This window comes from Salmo salar, chromosome 21 (genome assembly GCF_965601325.2).
Source record: "Salmo salar chromosome 21, fSalSal1, whole genome shotgun sequence".
In the NCBI taxonomy this organism is placed as follows: domain Eukaryota; kingdom Metazoa; phylum Chordata; class Actinopteri; order Salmoniformes; family Salmonidae; genus Salmo; species Salmo salar.
This window is the reverse complement of record NC_138311.1, coordinates 34,595,847-34,614,203: the sequence shown is the minus strand read 5'-3', so window position 1 is coordinate 34,614,203 and position 18,357 is coordinate 34,595,847. Positions and strand designations below refer to the sequence as shown.

The window sequence follows — 18,357 nt, the reverse complement described above, 5'->3', positions numbered from 1 at the left end:
TATATTATTTCATTCTGGTGAGACTTCTCTCTGACCTCTTACAGATATGACTAACTATGAGCCATGTGACTAAGTTTTTAAGCCCTCTCCCATTCATTCCACATGGACAGGACCCTATTGACCTCAGCCAGAGTTCTACTGCTACTGGGTCCTGAGGCACTGGAGCTCCTGCTGCCTGGCACTTTGCTGGGTCATAAAGATCCCACTGTTGATTATTACTTTCACTTATTTGGGCTTCTCAGACTGCACGTTCAGAGCTGTGCCAGCTATGATCATGTTGTTTGGACCATGGTGGCCCAAAGGCTCATCGAAGCTCTTTAGCATCGAAAATCAATGATGGGAGATCGATGGTGGAATGTTTTTGACAGCCGGACCATAGTGCTAGGAAAAGGGGTCATGCAATCGTTAGTCTGTCTGGTGAGTTCTGGTGGAGAGATCAGAGCTGAACTGGTTTCAGTTGAAAAGAGGAAAGGGACAAAATGCCAGACTTTTCTGAGGAAGGGCTGGACCACTACCTTCTGAATCGAGTGAGGCTCATATGCTGCTACGTAGTGTGTGGGTGTTGTGGTTATCCTGTGTGTTGATTATCGTGTATGTGTGTAATTGTGGTTGTGTGTGTGTGTGTGTGTGAGGTGGACCTGCGGCACCGTACAGTCGGCAGGCGTGTTGAGGAGGTTCTGACTGTGCTCAGAGATCTGACCACTGAGGTCAGCAAGAAAGACGGACGCTTCCAGTCCATCGCCCATGCTGGAGTCAACAACGAGAACATCAAGGTAACACAACGACTTTAATATCTTACACAGATGGGCTTTCGGTATTTCTGTCAATCTACAGAATTATGGGATCCCATCTCAGTGTGTGTGTGTGTGTGTGTGTGTGTGTGTGTGTGTGTACAGGACCAGCCTGCCATGGTGTCTAAATGGGCAGCCCTCCTGAGAGGCAGATGTTCCTTCAACCCAGCCATCCAGGTAAGGCCCACTGTGCTTGGTGTATTCATATTCTGTGTGTCTGTGAGGGATCTGATGATTGTGTGTGGTTGTGTGTGTGTAGGTCCTGACTTCCAGCCTGGTTTTGGTCAGTGTTCCGGTGAGGGGGTTGATTGGATATCATGAGCATGTGGCTCGTCAGTGGAGATACTATTCTCTGACTGGCTCCATTCTCCCCACTCCTGTCCGCGAGCCAGAGAAACTCCACCAATGGCTGGAGCTGGAGAGCTTCACAAGCCCCGCCCAGGACTGGCAGGTGGGATATCATAGAGCAGTGAAAATAGTTAGCCAGTTAAATGTCCTAAATCTTCTTATTTGTATTTGTCTTGCGCAATTGGTGGTAGGTGCACTTCATTCAGAAGCCCTGCGTACTGGGTAGGCAAAGTGTTCCCATTTTGAACCATTTAATTTGTTAAACTCCGCCTACCTGAATGACCAGGAGAGCTGTGGCTAAATCAAGTGCGGCTACTGCGCTGGCCAATCGAACAGCTGAAATTACAGTGCCGACAGCTTCCCCGACCCCACCGCAAAGTTTGATACTAGCCTATGTGAGATTTCGTAACTTTTAAAAACCATGACCAGAGAGACTGTCGAAGAATACATCAAAGAGCTGCTGTTTGAGTGAGTTAATGTTTAAGTTTTTATTCAGCACTGTCAACATTTGTTTTTATTCAACACTTACAAAACATAAAATTGGCTTCCACTCGCACTGCAGCTGCAATGAATGAGTATCCAAGTGTATCGATAGGCCTGTATTTTTATTATTAGCAGCTTGTCATGTCTATTTTAATATTGAGAATTATTTTTATTTTTCTGGTCATAGAAACAACATTAATTTGTGCATAAGCGGTGCGACTCAAGTTTCCCCATCAGGTGGAAGACTGTGCTCCCCTCTCTGGTCAGTCTCACTGGAGGAAAGGAGAGACCTTAAGAGGCAGACCCTGCTCTCTCCCTCCCTCTGCTGAGTCTGACCATCAGACGCAGGTATCATCAGTCCAATCAAATAAAAAAGCTAATTATAAAAATGTATGCTCAGTTGTTCCTCGCAAGTTATACACCAACTGATCTATTTTGTTATCAAAGGTTGAGTTTTGAAACATAATATGGTCTGAGAAGAAAACAACTGGCAGGCCAAGCATATAGCCAACATGCTGTGATGTGTTCGGCCTACTGCACAAACCTCATTCTTACAAAACTGTTTTTATTAGGTTAATGTGTATAGGCTTGTTTAAAGTCATGTTTTTGACTGCGAACGTGATCTTCACTCCAAAGGTTGGTGACCACTGTTTTACAGGATGCCAAAGTGTGTGTTGAGGGAGACATTGTACCGGCCAAGGTGGTCAGTCTCTTCAGAGAACAACTAGAGACCGCCATACTGACCTGCAGCTTCAGTGGTGAGTGTGTGGCGGGGCAGGACAGTCCGTGTATTAGGCTGATCAGACCTCCCATACACTGGAAAAGCTTTCCGTCACATTGAATACCTCTACAAGCAACATACACACACACACTGGCCACAGTGTTGATAGGTGTTGGGCCAGAGTAAAATCTATAAACTGACCAGGCCAAAGGCTTCCCTCGTAGCAAAAGTGCACACATTCTAACCTGATCGTGTGCGTGCGTGCGTGTGTGTGTGTGTGTGTGAGTGTGAGCGAATGCAGGTAAGGTCAGCATCTTGGAGTCTGTGGGTTCGGTAGTGCGTGTTGCCATAGAGACGGCGGAGGGTGTAATGGAGGCAGAACTTGTTCCCACTGTGGAGCTGATCAACTATTGGCCGAAGAAGGCCCGCTGGCCCCGCCTTCTGCACCGCTGGCCAACCACAGAGAGAGCTCGCTGCATCAAGGTCTCAGCTGGGAAACATGCTTTCTTACCCTTATACCCTTCTACACCCTAACTTACTTTCTCTCCATCTGTCTCTCCAGTCGTTTGGGTTTAACCTCATGGCAACGTCTAATTACCACTGGCTGTTGTCGTTCTCACGGGCGGAGCAGGCGTTGCTAGTGGCCGTTGATGAGGACGGTGGTTGCCGTAGGAAGTGTTACCGTGTTGTCAGACAGCTGAAGGAGGACACCTGGTGTCCCGGCACCAAGCCTGTCATCACAGCCTTCCACCTGCAGGTACCCAATCACAACGCAATGTCCCTGCCAAAGGACTGCCCCCTCATCATACAGCCTCAGTTAACCAATCAACTCTCACCCTTTCAGATGTTAAAAGTTATATATTTGTGGTGTACATAGTCGTCTCTCTCTGCGTTTATCCTTCTCGCTCTCTCTGCAGACTCTGTTGTTCTGGTGCTGTGAGAAGTTTCCATGTGGGCGTGACTGGCGCTGTGTAAAGGAGTGTGTGCTGCGTGTAGCCAGGAAGCTGTTGAAGTGTGTGAGCCAGCGCTACCTGAGACACTACTTTGTCCGCTCCTATAACCTGCTGAAGTACAGCAACACCACAGAGTTAGACCACACAGCCCAGAAGATCAATGACTTTATAGCCAACCCCAGCCTCTATGTCCACTAAACACTGATTATTAACACCAATTCTAACATGATGTTTTTATTGCTATTATTCTTGTCTATCCTAATGTCGCAAACATAAAATGAATACAAGGTTGTGTTCAGTAGGGCACAGCCTACCAAAACATTTGTAGCAGTAGCTTTTTACTGAGTCAAATACATACATGCAAATGTCTTTGGTGAATAAAGATGATTCTGATTCACAGCATAGCAAAACATTTTGCATCAGGTAATGAACATCCTTATTGAACAAGTCAAATTTTTTTTTTTACTCTGTACTTAAATAAAGTAGTTTTCTAATATTGCATACATGGTTGCTTCTGTTGAAATTGTGGTTTCCATAAAACACATTTAGAACTGCCTCTACTTTTATGATCCAGCAGAGGGCAGCATTGCTCCACTACCTGTGTGTTTGTGTTTCCTGCAGATGAGACGAGGGTTACTAAAAAGACCACAGGAGAGAGCTAGTCCTCACATTGCTTCACAGGTAGGGTTGCAAAGGGAGGGTTTATTACTGGTAACTTTTTACATTTCCCAGTAAACTACCAGCCTTTTGGTCACTTTTATGTTTTTTGGGGGGGGTTTATCACATTACATCTAGTGGCCTTTTTTGGTTACTTCAGATTATCACAGGTGTCTAATTATTGCTGGCCCTCTGTGTGGCCTTATCACATGTAAAATATCAATTTTTTGGGGGGGGACAATATGGGCACAGATAAAAAAATTCATACTATATGAATATTTTTTAGATAATCTATGGCAACTTCGATAAGTTAACTGTTAATTAACAAAATTACAACATTCTGGTAACTTACCGGTAGTTTTGCAGCCCTACTCACAGCAGACACCTGATGCAGGCTTTATATTGGAAGACATACAGTATCTGACTGAATGGCAAGGGCGGCACGGTCCTCCTAGGCACCCGTTTTAGGGATTTGTGGATTTATAAACTTACCCTCATGCACTGAACTGTATTGGGCTGATGTATGCATACCCAGTTTGTTTCGTTTTCCTGAGAGGATGGATGGAACACGTGAAGGAAAATAAATGTCTGTAGCCGCCAGTTGATGTGATGAATGACTGCAGAGTAGAGGTCTTTATGGGTCCACCCGAACCCGAATAACCGGGACTCGAGCGGGTCCAGTTTGATTGTTATCGGTTTTCGGGTCTATGTAACTACAGCTGATAGACCCGAATGGACCCAACCACGGCTCTGAATAGCCTACAGCATATTTATTTTACGTTCATAAGGAATTTATTGACTTATAGAAGGCTTAGCCAACATATTTTGTATTTTATTAGGATCCCCATTAGCTATTGCAACAGCAGCAGCTACTCTTCTTGGGGTCCACATAAAACGTGAAACATTACATAATACAGAACATTCATAGACATGAATGGCTCTTTTTTTAAAGGCACACTTAGCTTACATATCAATACATACACACAAACTATCTAGGTCAAATACGGAGGAGGCGTTGTGCCGATCCTTTATCTGTTTTTTGAAACCAGGTTTGCTGTTCATTTGAGCAATATCAGATGGAACAGAGTTCCATGCAATAATAGCCCTATATAATACTGTATGCTTTCTTGAAGTTGTTCTGGATTTGGGGACTGTGGAAAGACCCCTGATGGCATGTCTGTTGGGGTAAGTGTGTGTGTGAGAGCTGTGTGTGTGTAAGTTGACTATGCAAACAATTTGGGGTTTTCATCACAATATTTCTTATAAAAAGAAGTGATGCAGTCAGTTGTTCCAACTCTTAGCCGAGAGAGATCGGCATGTATAGTATCTATATCAGCCCTCTGATTACAAAGAGTAAGACATGCTGCTCTGTTCTGGGCCAGCTGCAGCTTAACTAGGTCTTTCCTTACAGCACTGGACCACACGACTGGACAATAATCATCATAAGACAAAACTAGAGCCTGCAGGACTTGATTTTTGGAGTGTGGTGTCAAAAAAGCAGAGCATCTCTTTATTACGGACAGACCTCTCCCCATCTTCACAACTATTGAATCTATATGTTTTGACCATGACAGTTTACAATCTAAGGTAACACCAAGTAATTTAGTCTCCTGAACTTGTTTAACAGCCACACCATTCATTACCAGACTCAGCTGAGGTATTTGTATTTATTATGGATCCCCATTAGCTTCCTGGGGTACGACAAAATGAAGGCAGTTATGCGATTTAAAAAAACTTACAATACATTCATTACAGAATTTACAACACACTGCGTGCTCTCAGGCCCATACTCTACTACCACAAAATCCATGTGTACAGTTGAAGTTTACATACACCTTGGCCAAATACATTTAAACTCAGTTTTTCTCAATTCCTGACATTTAATCCTAGTAAAGATTCCCTGTCTTAGGTCAGTTAGGATCACCACTTTATTTTAAGAATGTGAAATGTCAGAATAATAGCAGAGAATGATTTATTATTTCAGCTTTTATTTCTTTCATCACATTCCTAGTGGGTCAGAAGTTTACATACACTCAATTAGTATTTGGTAGCATTGCCTTTAAATTCTTTAACTTGGGTAAATGTTTCAGGTAGCCTACCACAAGCTTCTCACAATAAGTTGGGTGAATTTTAGCCCATTCCTCCTGACAGAGCTGGTGTAACTGAGTCAGGTCTGTAGGCCTCCTTGCTTGCACACACTTTTTCAGTTCTGCCCACAAATTTTCTATAGGATTGTACTTTCCAATACCTTGACTTTGTTGTCCTTAAGCCATTTTGCCACAACTTTGGAAGTGTGCTTCGGGTCATTGTCCATTTGGAAGACCCATTTGTGACAAAGCTTTAACTTCCTGACTGATGTCTTGTGATGTTGCTACAATATAGCCACATAATTTTGTTCTCTGATACCATCTATTCTGTGAAGTGCACCAGTCCCTCCTGCAGCAAAGCACCCCCACAACATGATGCTGCCATCCCCGTGCTTCACGGTTGGGATGGTGTTCTTTGGCTTGCAAGCCTCCCCCTTTTTCCTCCAAACATAACGATGGTCACTATGGCCAAACAGTTATATTTTTGTTTCATCAGACCAGAGGACATTTCTCCAAGAAGTACGATCTTTGTCCTCATGCGCATTTGCAAACCGTAGTCTGGCTTTTTTTATGGCGGCTTTGGAGCAGTGGCTTCTTCCTTGCTGAGCGGCCTTTCAGGTTATGTCGATATCGGACTCGTTTTACTGTGGAAATAGATACTTTTGTACCAGTTTCCTCCAGCATCTTCACAAGGTCCTTTTCTGTTGTTCTGCGATTGATTTGCACTTTTCACACCAAAGTATGTTCATCTCTAGGAGACAGAATGCATCTCCTTCCTGAGCGGTATGATGGCTGCATGGTCCCATGGTGTTTATACTTGCGTGCTATTGTTTGTACAGATGAACGTGTTACCTTCAGGCATTTGGAAAGGATGAACCAGACTTGTGGAGGTCTCCAACTGTTTTCTGAGGTCTTGGCTTATTTCTTTTGATTTTCCCATGATGTCAAGCAAAGAGGCACTGAGTTTGAAGGTAGGCCTTGAAATACATCCACAGGTACACCTCCAATTGACTCAAATGATGTCAATTAGCCTATCAGAAGCTTCTAAAGCCATCAAATCATTTTCTGGAATTTTCCAAGCTGTTTAAAGGCACAGTCAACTTAGTGTATGTAAACTTCTGACCCACTGGAATTCTGATACAGTGAATTATAAGTGAAATAATCTGTCTGTAAACAATTGTTGGAAAATTACTTGTGTCATGCACAAAGTAGATGTCATAACTGACTTGACAAAATTATAGTTTGTTAGCAAGAAATTTGTAGAGTGGTTGAAAAATGAGTTTTAATGACTCCAACCTCAGTCTATGTAAACTTCCGACTTCAACTGTACATGGGTATGTTATCATGTGTGTGTATGCATGTGTCTGTGCCTATGTTTGTGTTGCTTCACAGTCCCCACTGTTCCATAAGGTCTATTTTTAGTTGTCATGGCTCTATGTAGTACTGTACACCTCCCATAGTCTATTCTGGACTTGGGGACTGTGAAGAGACCTCTGGTGGCATGCCTTGTGGGGTATGTATGGGTGCTGAGCTGTGTTCTAGTCGTTTAAACAGACAGCTCGGTGCTTTCAACATGTCAATACCTCTCACAAATACAAGAAGTGATGAAGTCAATCTCTCCTCTATTTTGAGCCAGCAGAGATTGACATGCATATTATTGTTTGCTCTCTGTGTACATCCAAGGGCCAGCCGTGCAGTCCTGTTCTGAGCCAATTGCAATTTTCCTAAGTCCCTCTTTGTGGCATCTGACCACACGACTGAACAGTAGTCCAAGTGCAACAAAACTAGAGCCTGTAGGACCTGCCTTATTGATAGTGCTGTTAAGAAGGTAGAGTAGCGCTTTGTTATGGACATACTTCTCCACATCGTAGCTACTGTTGTATCAATATGTTTTGACCATGACAATTTACAATCCAGGGTTACTCCAAGTAGTTTAGTCACCTCAACTTGCTCAATTTCCACATTATTTATTACAATATTTAGTTGAGGTTTAGGGTTTAGTGAATGATTTGTCCCAAATACAATGCTTTTAGTTTTTGAAATATTTAGGACTAATTTATTCCTTGCCACCCATTCTGAATCTAACTGCAGCTCTTTGTTAAGTGTTGCAGTCATTTCAGTTGCTGTAGTAGCTGACGTGTATAGTGTTGAGTCATCCACATACATAGACACATACATAGCTTTATTCAAAGCCAGTGGCGTGTCGTTAGTAAGATTGAAAAAAGTAAGGGGCCTAGACAGCTGCCCTGGGGAATACCTGATTCTACCTGGATTATTGTGGAAAAGCTTCCATTAAAGAACACCCTCTGTGTTCAGTTAGACAGGTAACTCTTTATCCACAATATAGCAGGGGGTGTAACAAAACAGCCGCCACAATATTTTTATCATACATTTCTCTCAGCCAATCATCAGTCATTTGTGTAAGTTCTGTGCTTGTTGCATGTCCTTCCCTATAAGCATGCTGAAATGTCAACTTGTTTATTGTAAAATAGCATTGTATCTGGTCAAACCCAATTTTTTCCAAAACTTTACTAAGGGTTGGTAACAGGCTGATTGGTTGGCTATTTGAGCCAGTAAAGGGGGCTTTACTATTCTTAGGTAGCGGGATGACTTTTGCTTCCCTCCAGGCCTGAGGTCACACACACTCTACTAGGCTTAAATTGAAGCTATGGGAAACAGGAGTGGCAATATCGTCTGCTATTATCCTCAGTAATTTTCCATCCAAGTTGTCAGACCCCGTTGGCTTGTCATTGTTGATAGACAATCATTTTCCCACCACTTTACGGAATTCAAAATTACTATTCTTGTCTTTCATAATTTGGTCAGAAATACTTGGATGTGTAGTGTCAGTGTTTGTTGCTGGCATGTCATGCCTAAGTTTGCTAATCTTGCCAATGAAAAAATCATTAAAGTATTTGGCAATATCAGTCGGTTTTGTAATGAATGAGCCATCTGATTCAATGAATGATGGAGCTGAGTTTGCCTTTTTCCCCAGAATTTCATTGAAGGTGCTCCAAAGCTTTTTACTATCAATATTTATGTCATATATCTTTGTTTCATAGTGTAGTTTCTTCATATTTTTCGTCAGTTTAATCACATGATTTCTCTATTTGCAGTACGTTTGCCAATCGGTTGTGCAGCCAGACTTATTTGCCATTCCTTTTGCCTCATACCTCTTAACCATACAAGTTTTCAATTCCTCATCAGTCCACAGGGATTGAACCGTTTTTAAAGTCATTTTCTTAAAGGGTGCATGCTTATTAGTAACTGGGATAAGCAATTTCATAAATGTGTCAAGTTCAACATCTGTTCGCTCCTCATTACACACCACAGACCAACACATTTTATTTACATCAACAACTTAGGAATCCCTACAAAACTTATTGTATGACCTCTTATATACTATATTAGGCCCAGACTTTGGAACTTTGGTTTTCCTAGATATGGCTACTATATTGTGATCACTACATCCGATGGATCTGGATACTGCTTTCAAGCACATTTCTTAGTAAAGATGTGATCAATACATGTTGATGATTTCATTCCTGTGCTGTTTGTAACTACCCTGGTAGGTTGACTCTCTGTTGATATCACATACACTATCAAGCATTTCATACATGTTATCCAGATACTGACTGTTAGCACTTGGTGGTCTATAGCAGCTTCCCACAAGAATGGGCTTTAGGTGATGCAGATGAACCTGTAGCCATATTACTTCAATAGTATTTAACATGAGATCCTCTCACATTTTTACAGGAATGTGGTTCTGAATATTAACAGCAACACCTCCACCACTGGCATTTCTATCTTTTCTGTAAATGTTATAACCTTGTATTGCTACCACTGTATCATCAAAGGTGTTGTCTAAGTGAGTTTCAGACATATTCAGAATATGAATGTCATCTGTTACAACCAAGTTATTCATTTCATGAACCTTGTTTCTTAAGCTACATGTGTTAATGTGGGCTATTTTGAGCACTTTTCTGGGATGCTTGCTTGTTTTCATTGCTTTACTGGGAAGCTTAGCAGAAGTAGATATTCTCATGTTATTTATGTTAGTGCAGGGTGAGCTGCAACTTCCTACACACTGCCTCAGTGCTAACAGCATACATCTGGTTCATAGACACATGATTGCTGCATACAATAGCTCTAGGATCAGCAGGGGCAGCTAGAGGGATATCAATTAGGTGACTTACATTGTGTCTACCACTGCCCCTGGTATAATGTACATTTGCTAAAGCATTATGATGACTCAGCGACACAATGGTAGGGATTAACTGAGCTGGGGTCATTGATAAGTCAGGTCTAGAACTTAGGGAATGATTTGTACCAAATACAGTGCTCTTAGTTTTAGAGATGTTTAGAACCAGTTTCTTACTGGCCACCCATTCCAAAATAGACTGCAACTTGATTAGTTGTGGTTTCTGGTGCGTATATGGTTGAGTCATCACCATACATGGACACACATGCTTTGTTTAATCCCAGTGGCAGGTCATTGGTAAAAATAGAAAAGAGTAGAGGTCCTAGAAAGCTGCCCTGCGGTACACCATACTTTACGTTTGACATTAGAGAAGCTTCCATTAAAGAAAACCCTTTGAGTTGTATTAGATAGATGGCTCTAAATCCACAATATGGCAGAGGTTGAAAAGCCATAACACATGTTTTTTCAACAACACGTTATGGTCAATAATATCAAAGGCTGCAGTGAAATCTAACAGTACAGCTCCCACAAGCTTATTATCAATTTCTTTCAACCAATCATCAGTTATTTGTGTCAGCATGCATAAGCATGCTGAAAGTCTGTTGTTAATTTGTTTACAGAGAAATAGCATTGTATTTGGTCAAACACAATTTTTTCCAACTGTTTGCTAAGAGCTGGCAGCAAGCTAATAGGTCTGCTGTTAGAACCAGTAAAGGCCGCTTTACCACTCTTGGGTAGCGGAATTACTTTAGCTTCCCTCCAGGCCTGAGGACAAAGACTTTCCTCTAGGCTCAGATTAGAGATATGACAGATAGGAGTGGCTATAGAGTCAGCTACCATCCTCAGTAGCTTTCCATCTAAGTTATCAATGCCAGGAGGTTAGTCATTATTGATCGTTAACAAAAAAAATCCACCTCTCTCACACTAACTTTACAAAATTCAAACTTGTAATGCTTTTCTTTCATTTGTTTTTTTATGCATGAATACGATGGCTCATTGTTTATTGTTGGCATTTCCTGCCTTATTTTGCCCACTTTGCAAATGAAGTAATCATTAAAATAATTGTCAACATCAAATGGTTTTGTGATGAATAAGCCATCTGATTCAATGAAAGATGGAGTTGAATTTGTCTTTCTGCCCATAATTTCATTTAAAGTACTCAAGTCTTTATATCAGTGCTCTTGGCTTTATAATACAGTTTCTTCTCCTTTTTGTTGAGTTTAGACACATCATTTCTACATTTGCAGTAAGTCAGATGCGTAGCCATACTTATTAGCCACTCCTTCTGTCCCATCTCTTTCAAACATACATTTTTTCAACTCCTCATCAATCCATGGAGCCTTAACAGTTCTAACAGTCAGTTTCTTAACAGGTGCATGTTTATCAATAATTGGAAGAAGCAATTTCATAAATTAATCAAGTGCAGCGTCTGGATGCTCCTTATTAATCACATCAGACCAACAAATACTTTTAACATCATCCACATATGAGTCACAGCAAAATCTTTTGTATTATCTGTTATACACTATTTTAGGCCCAGCTTTTGGAACTTTGGATTTCCAGGATTACATTTACATTTACATTTAAGTCATTTAGCAGACGCTCTTATCCAGAGCGACTTACAAAATGGTGCATTCACCTTATGATATCCAGTGGAACAACCACTTTACAATAGTGCATCTAAATCTTTTAAGGGGGGGGGGGTTAGAAGGATTACTTTATCCTATCCTAGGTATTCCTTAAAGAGGTGGGGTTTCAGGTGTCTCCGGAAGGTGGTGATTGACTCCGCTGTCCTGGCGTCGTGAGGGAGCTTGTTCCACCATTGGGGTGCCAGAGCAGCGAACAGTTTTGACTGGGCTGAGCGGGAACTGTGCTTCCTCAGAGGTAGGGGGGCCAGCAGGCCAGTGGTGGATGAACGCAGTGCCCTTGTTTGGGTGTAGGGCCTGATCAGAGCCTGAAGGTATGGAGGTGCCGTTCCCTTCACAGCTCCGTAGGCAATCACCATGGTCTTGTAGCGGATGCGAGCTTCAACTGGAAGCCAGTGGAGAGAGCGGAGGAGCGGGGTGACGTGAGAGAACTTGGGAAGGTTGAACACCAGACGGGCTGCGGCGTTCTGGATGAGTTGTAGGGGTTTAATGGCACAGGCAGGGAGCCCAGCCAACAGCGAGTTGCAGTAATCCAGACGGGAGATGACAAGTGCCTGGATTAGGACCTGCGCCGCTTCCTGTGTGAGGCAGGGTCGTACTCTGCGAATGTTGTAGAGCATGAACCTACAGGATCGGGTCACCGCCTTGATGTTAGTGGAGAACGACAGGGTGTTGTCCAGGATCACGCCAAGGTTCTTAGCACTCTGGGAGGAGGACACAAGGGAGTTGTCAACCGTGATGGCGAGATCATGGAAGGGGCAGTCCTTCCCCGGGAGGAAGAGCAGCTCCGTCTTGCCGAGGTTCAGCTTGAGCTGGTGATCCGTCATCCACACTGATATGTCTGACAGACATGCAGAGATGCGATTCGCCGCCTGGTTATCAGAAGGGGGAAAGGAGAAGATTAATTGTGTGTCGTCTGCATAGCAATGATAGGAGAGACCATGTGAGGATATGACAGAGCCAAGTGACTTGGTGTATAGCGAGAATAGGAGAGGGCCTAGAACAGAGCCCTGGGGGACACCAGTGGTGAGAGCGCATGGTGCGGAGACAGATTCTCGCCACGCCACCTGGTAGGAGCGACCTGTCAGGTAGGATGCAATCCAAGCGTGGGCCGCGCCGGAGATGCCCAACTCGGAGAGGGTGGAGAGGAGGATCTGATGGTTCACAGTATCAAAGGCAGCAGATAGGTCTAGAAGGATGAGAGCAGAGGAGAGAGAGTTAGCTTTAGCAGTGCGGAGAGCCTCCGTGACACAGAGAAGAGCAGTCTCAGTTGAATGCCCAGTCTTGAAACCTGACTGATTAGGATCAAGAAGGTCATTCTGAGAGAGATAGCAGGAGAGCTGGCCAAGGACGGCACGTTCAAGAGTTTTGGAGAGAAAAGAAAGAAGGGATACTGGTCTGTAGTTGTTGACATCGGAGGGATCGAGTGTAGGTTTTTTCAGAAGGGGTGCAACTCTCGCTCTCTTGAAGACGGAAGGGACGTAGCCAGCGGTCAAGGATGAGTTGATGAGCGAGGTGAGGAAGGGGAGAAGGTCTCCGGAAATGGTCTGGAGAAGAGAGGAGGGGATAGGGTCAAGTGGGCAGGTTGTTGGGCGGCCGGCCGTCACAAGACGCGAGATTTCATCTGGAGAGAGAGGGGAGAAAGAGGTCAAAGCACAGGGTAGGGCAGTGTGAGCAGGACCAGCGGTGTCGTTTGACTTAGCAAACGAGGATCGGATATCGTCAACCTTCTTTTCAAAATGGTTGACGAAGTCATCCGCAGAGAGGGAGGAGGGGGGGGGGGGAGGGGGAGGAGGATTCAGGAGGGAGGAGAAGGTAGCAAAGAGCTTCCTAGGGTTAGAGGCAGATGCTTGGAATTTAGAGTGGTAGAAAGTGGCTTTAGCAGCAGAGACAGAAGAGGAGAATGTAGAGAGGAGTGAGTGAAAGGATGCCAGGTCCGCAGGGAGGCGAGTTTTCCTCCATTTCCGCTCGGCTGCCCGGAGCCTTGTTCTGTGAGCTCGTAGTGAGTCGTCGAGCCACGGAGCAGGAGGGGAGGACCGAGCCGGCCTGGAGGATAGGGGACAGAGAAAATCAAAGGATGCAGAAAGGGAGGAGAGGAGGGTTGAGGAGGCAGAATCAGGAGATAGGTTGGAGAAGGTTTGAGCAGAGGGAAGAGATGATAGGATGGAAGAGGAGAGAGTAGCGGGAGAGAGAGAGCGAAGGTTGGGACGGCGCAATACCATCCGAGTAGGGGCAGAGTGAGAAGTGTTGGATGAGAGCAAGAGGGAAAAGGATACAAGGTAGTGGTCGGAGATTTGGAGGGGAGTTGCAATGAGATTAGTGGAAGAACAGCATCTAGTAAAGATGAGGTCAAGCGTATTGCCTGCCTTGTGAGTAGGGGGGGAAGGTGAGAGGGTGAGGTCAAAAGAGGAGAGGAGTGGAAAGAAGGAGGCAGAGAGGAATGAGTCAAAGGTAGACGTGGGGAGGTTAAAGTCACCCAGAACTGTGAGAGGTGAGCCATCCTCAGGAAAGGAACTTATCAAGGCGTCAAGCTCATTGATGAACTCTCCAAGGGAACCTGGAGGGCGATAAATGATAAGGATGTTAAGCTTGAAAGGGCTGGTAACTGTGACAGCATGGAATTCAAATGAGGAGATAGACAGATGGGTCAGGGGAGAAAGCGAGAATGTCCACTTGGGAGAGATGAGGATTCCAGTGCCACCACCCCGCTGGCTCGATGCTCTAGGGGTATGCGAGAACACGTGGGCAGACGAAGAGAGAGCAGTAGGAGTAGCAGTGTTATCTGTGGTAATCCATGTTTCCGTCAGCGCCAGGAAGTCTAGGGACTGGAGGGTAGCATAGGCTGAGATGAACTCAGCCTTGTTGGCTGCAGACCGGCAGTTCCAGAGGCTGCCGGAGACCTGGAACTCCACGTGGGTCGTGCGCGCTGGGACCACCAGGTTAGAGTGGCAACGGCCACGCGGTGTGAAGCGTTTGTATGGCCTGTGCAGAGAGGAGAGAACAGGGATAGACAGACACATAGTTGACAAGCTACAGAAGTGTTGTTTCTTGTATTATTGTCTCCTGTGTCTTTAGAGAACTGTTTCACTTTGATATCCTTTTTCTTCTGTCCTGATTTTCTCTTTCTTTTCTTCTGTTAACTAGATATTCTTTGATATAGAATTCAGGATATAGCCACTATATTGTGATCACTGCATCCAATGGGTATGGATACAGCTATTAGTAAAAATGTGATTGATACATGTGGATGTACTTGTTCCTGTAGTGTTTGTAGACACCCTGGTACATTTATTAATAACCTGAACCAGATTACAGGCTCTGGTTACAGTAAGAAGCTTCCTTTTGAAGCAGACAGCTTGATAAAAACCAGTCAATATACAGGTCCCCAAGAAAGTAGACCTCTCTGTTTACATCACATACACTATCAAGCATTTCACACATATTATTTAAATACTGACTGTTAGCACTTGGTGGCCTATAGCAACACCCCAAAAGAAAAGGCTTTAGATGTGCTAAGTTAACCTACAACCAAAACACTTCAATAACACTTGACATAAGATCTTCTCTAAGCATTACAGGGATATGGCTCTGAATATATACAGCAACACCTCCCCCATAAGCATTTCTATCTTTTCTATGAATCTTATATCCTTGTATTGCTACTGCTGTATCATCAAATGAATTATCGGAGTCTCAGAAATTGCTAATATATGAATGTTATTTGATGTTAGCAAGTTATTGATTTCATGAACCTTATATCGAAGGCTACATGTCTTAATATGGGGTATTTTCAGCCCTTTCCTGGGTAGCTTATCAGAGCTAGTCATAATATGGAAAAGAGAAGACAAAGCAAGATACAAAAAAATATATTCAGCAGTCCATTAATCAATTGGTGTGTGTGTGTGCTGTGGGGTTGAAGCTACGAACCCATAGGCTTGGCTCTCTCATCCCTTCCAGGCTTCTGTCATAGTGGATGTAAGCAATGTACCCGCGCGCTCTGGCAGCTTTCATGGCTGGGATGAGTTCTTTCCTCTTCTGGCGCACAGCTTCAGGATAGTCCTCGTTGATAAAGATATTGTAACAATGTGCGCTGAAGCAAGTCGGGAAGCAAGTTCAGGGAGTGAGTGTTTTAAGAAAATAAATGGAACATAATACAAAACAAGAAACACTAACAGCACACAGACATGAAACAGAAACGATGCCTGGGGACGGAACCATAGGGAGTGACATATATAGGGAAGGTATTCAGGGAAGTGATGGACTCCAGGTGAGTCTGACGAAGCGCAGGTGCGCGTAACGATGGTGACAGGTGTGCGCCATAACGAGCAGCCTGGTGACCTAGAGGCCGGCGAGGGAGCACACCTGACAGTACCCCTCCCCGATGCACGGCTCCAGCCGCAGGACGCTGACCAAAATGACGATCCCGGGGATCAGGAGCGGAACCTGTCAGTCCGGCTGAGAAGCGGGAGCATGGCGACCTAGAGCACCGGAGAGAGCATACATATGTGACGCTCCCCCCACCCTGGTGCGTTCAGCTCCAGCCGCAGGACACCAACCAAAGGGACGATCCAGGGGATCAGGAGTGGACCAGTCACCCCGGCTGATGCGCGGGAACCTGTCGCCAGCTGGGGCGCAGGAACCTGACAGACCGGCTGAGGCATGCGAGCCTGTAGCGGCTCCCGGACCGACGTCATTCCCACCGAAACAGAAAAACAATCCCTGATGCTTCACTTAGGTGAGGCATCATTCTGTAACAATGTGCGCTGAGAGTCGGGAACCAAGTTCAGGGAGTGAGTGTTTTAATAAAATAAATGGAACATAATACAAAACAAGAAACACTAACGGCACACAGAAATGAAACAGAAACAATGACGCCTGGGGAAGGAACCAAAGGGAGTGACATATATAGGAAAGGTAATCAGGGAAGTGATGGAGTCCAGGTGAGTCTGACGATGCGCAGGTGCGCGTAACGATGGTGACAGGTGTGCACCATAACGAGCATCCTGGTGACCTAGAGGCCAGAGAGGGAGCACATGTGAAAGATATACGGTCCTCTCAAGTTCTTGGCTCTATCCACAACAGCTACCTTGTCCTTGAACCTCAGGAACTTGACCACTATCGGCCTGGACCTGTCACCTGGGCCGGTGGTGGGTTTTCCAGTCCTGTGGGCGCGTTCCATCTCAATCTTCCTGTGGTCCATCTTCAATTTCTCAGAGATCATTTCCCTCACTTTGTCTTTAGACTCTGTCCAGGTCTCATGGAGATTCTGCAATTCCATCCACAACCATGTTGTTCCACCTTGATTGTCCCTCGAGTCTGATTTATCCGTCATTGTAATGATTGCTGTCATCTTGCCGTTCTCCTGTTTCATCTCGAGCTGACCCTTTGAAAACTGCAAACTGTTCATCAGGTTCAGGACCTCTCTGGTCAGGTTGCCCGTTCTTTTATTAGTTGAATCCACCTGTATTTGGACAAAACACTTGAAGCTATTTTCTTGTTGTTGTAACAACTGCTTGTATAACTATTTTTGTTTGTTTAAAAGATCCTTCACCTGTGATAGACACTGTCACGTTGTATAAATGATTGGAGACAGGCGCAGGAATACGTAATAGGGGGTTTTAATACTCCTCCCAAAAATACAACATGCCATGAAAAGGCACGGGACAATGCCCCAAAAAAACACGTATATGAAAACACAGGGATGTAACCCAAACAAAAGAACGAGGTTAAACCTCTAATAAATACACGGGATGAAACCCGTAAAAACAATACACGGGAGAAGACCTGTAATAACAAGTGCACAACACCAGCAGCGGGACGACCTTGTGGACGACCACAAGGACGCGGTACGGGTTGGTCAGGGCCAGTTGCAGCTGCCGAAGTTGTGTCGTTGTCAGATGGACCAGTTGCAGCTGCCAAAGTTATGTCGGTGTCGGACAGGCCAGTTGCAGCTGCCGAAGTTGCGGTGGCATCAGAAGGGCCAGTTGCAGCTGCCGAAGTTGTGTTGTTGTCAGATGGACCAGTTGCAGCTGCCGAAGTTATGTCGGTGTCGGACAGGCCAGTTGCAGCTGCCGAAGTTGCGGTGGCATCAGAAGGGCCAGTTGCAGCTGCCGAAGTTGCGTCGGACGGGCCAGTTGCAGCGGCGTCGGACGTGCCAGTTGCAGCTGCCGAAGTTGCGGCGGTGTCGGACGTGCCAGTTGCAGCTGCCGAAGTTGCGGCGGCGTCGAATGGGCTGTTCCCGCTTTCTCCATTTAGGGTCGGTTATTCTGTCACGTTGTATAAATGATTGGAGCCAGGTGCAGGAATACGTAATAGGTTTTAATACTTCACCCAAAAATACAACATGCCATGAAAAGGCACAGGGACAAAGCCCAAAACAAACACGTATACAAAAACACAGGCATGTAACCCAAACAAAAGGGCGAGGTTAAACCTCTAATAAATACACGGGACGAGACCCGTAATAACAA

The 18,357-nt window shown here is 44.6% G+C and overlaps 1 protein-coding gene across 1 annotated transcript; it reads left to right on the top strand.

Annotated features, from left to right (window-relative positions):
• Positions 1-55: 55 nt before the first annotated feature.
• On the top strand, positions 56-3,799 carry mab21l3 (mab-21-like 3). Its single transcript, XM_014165100.3, has 8 exons — positions 56-527; positions 633-773; positions 897-968; positions 1,051-1,242; positions 2,281-2,380; positions 2,645-2,826; positions 2,906-3,100; positions 3,261-3,799. Exons 1-8 carry the CDS (start codon positions 480-482, stop codon positions 3,492-3,494), a joined length of 1,164 nt encoding a protein of 387 aa, XP_014020575.2. The 5' UTR covers positions 56-479; the 3' UTR covers positions 3,495-3,799.
• The last annotated feature ends 14,558 nt before the right edge of the window (positions 3,800-18,357 follow it).

Excerpts from the sequence above, each read along its gene's own strand:
- mab21l3 (XM_014165100.3), top strand. The coding sequence starts at position 480 with ATGCCAGACTTTTCTGAGGAAGGGCTGGACCACTACCTTCTGAATCGA. Across the intron at positions 774-896 it reads TCAACAACGAGAACATCAAG|GACCAGCCTGCCATGGTGTC; the intron begins GTAACACAACGA and ends GTGTGTGTACAG. Across the intron at positions 3,101-3,260 it reads TCACAGCCTTCCACCTGCAG|ACTCTGTTGTTCTGGTGCTG; the intron begins GTACCCAATCAC and ends CTCTCTCTGCAG.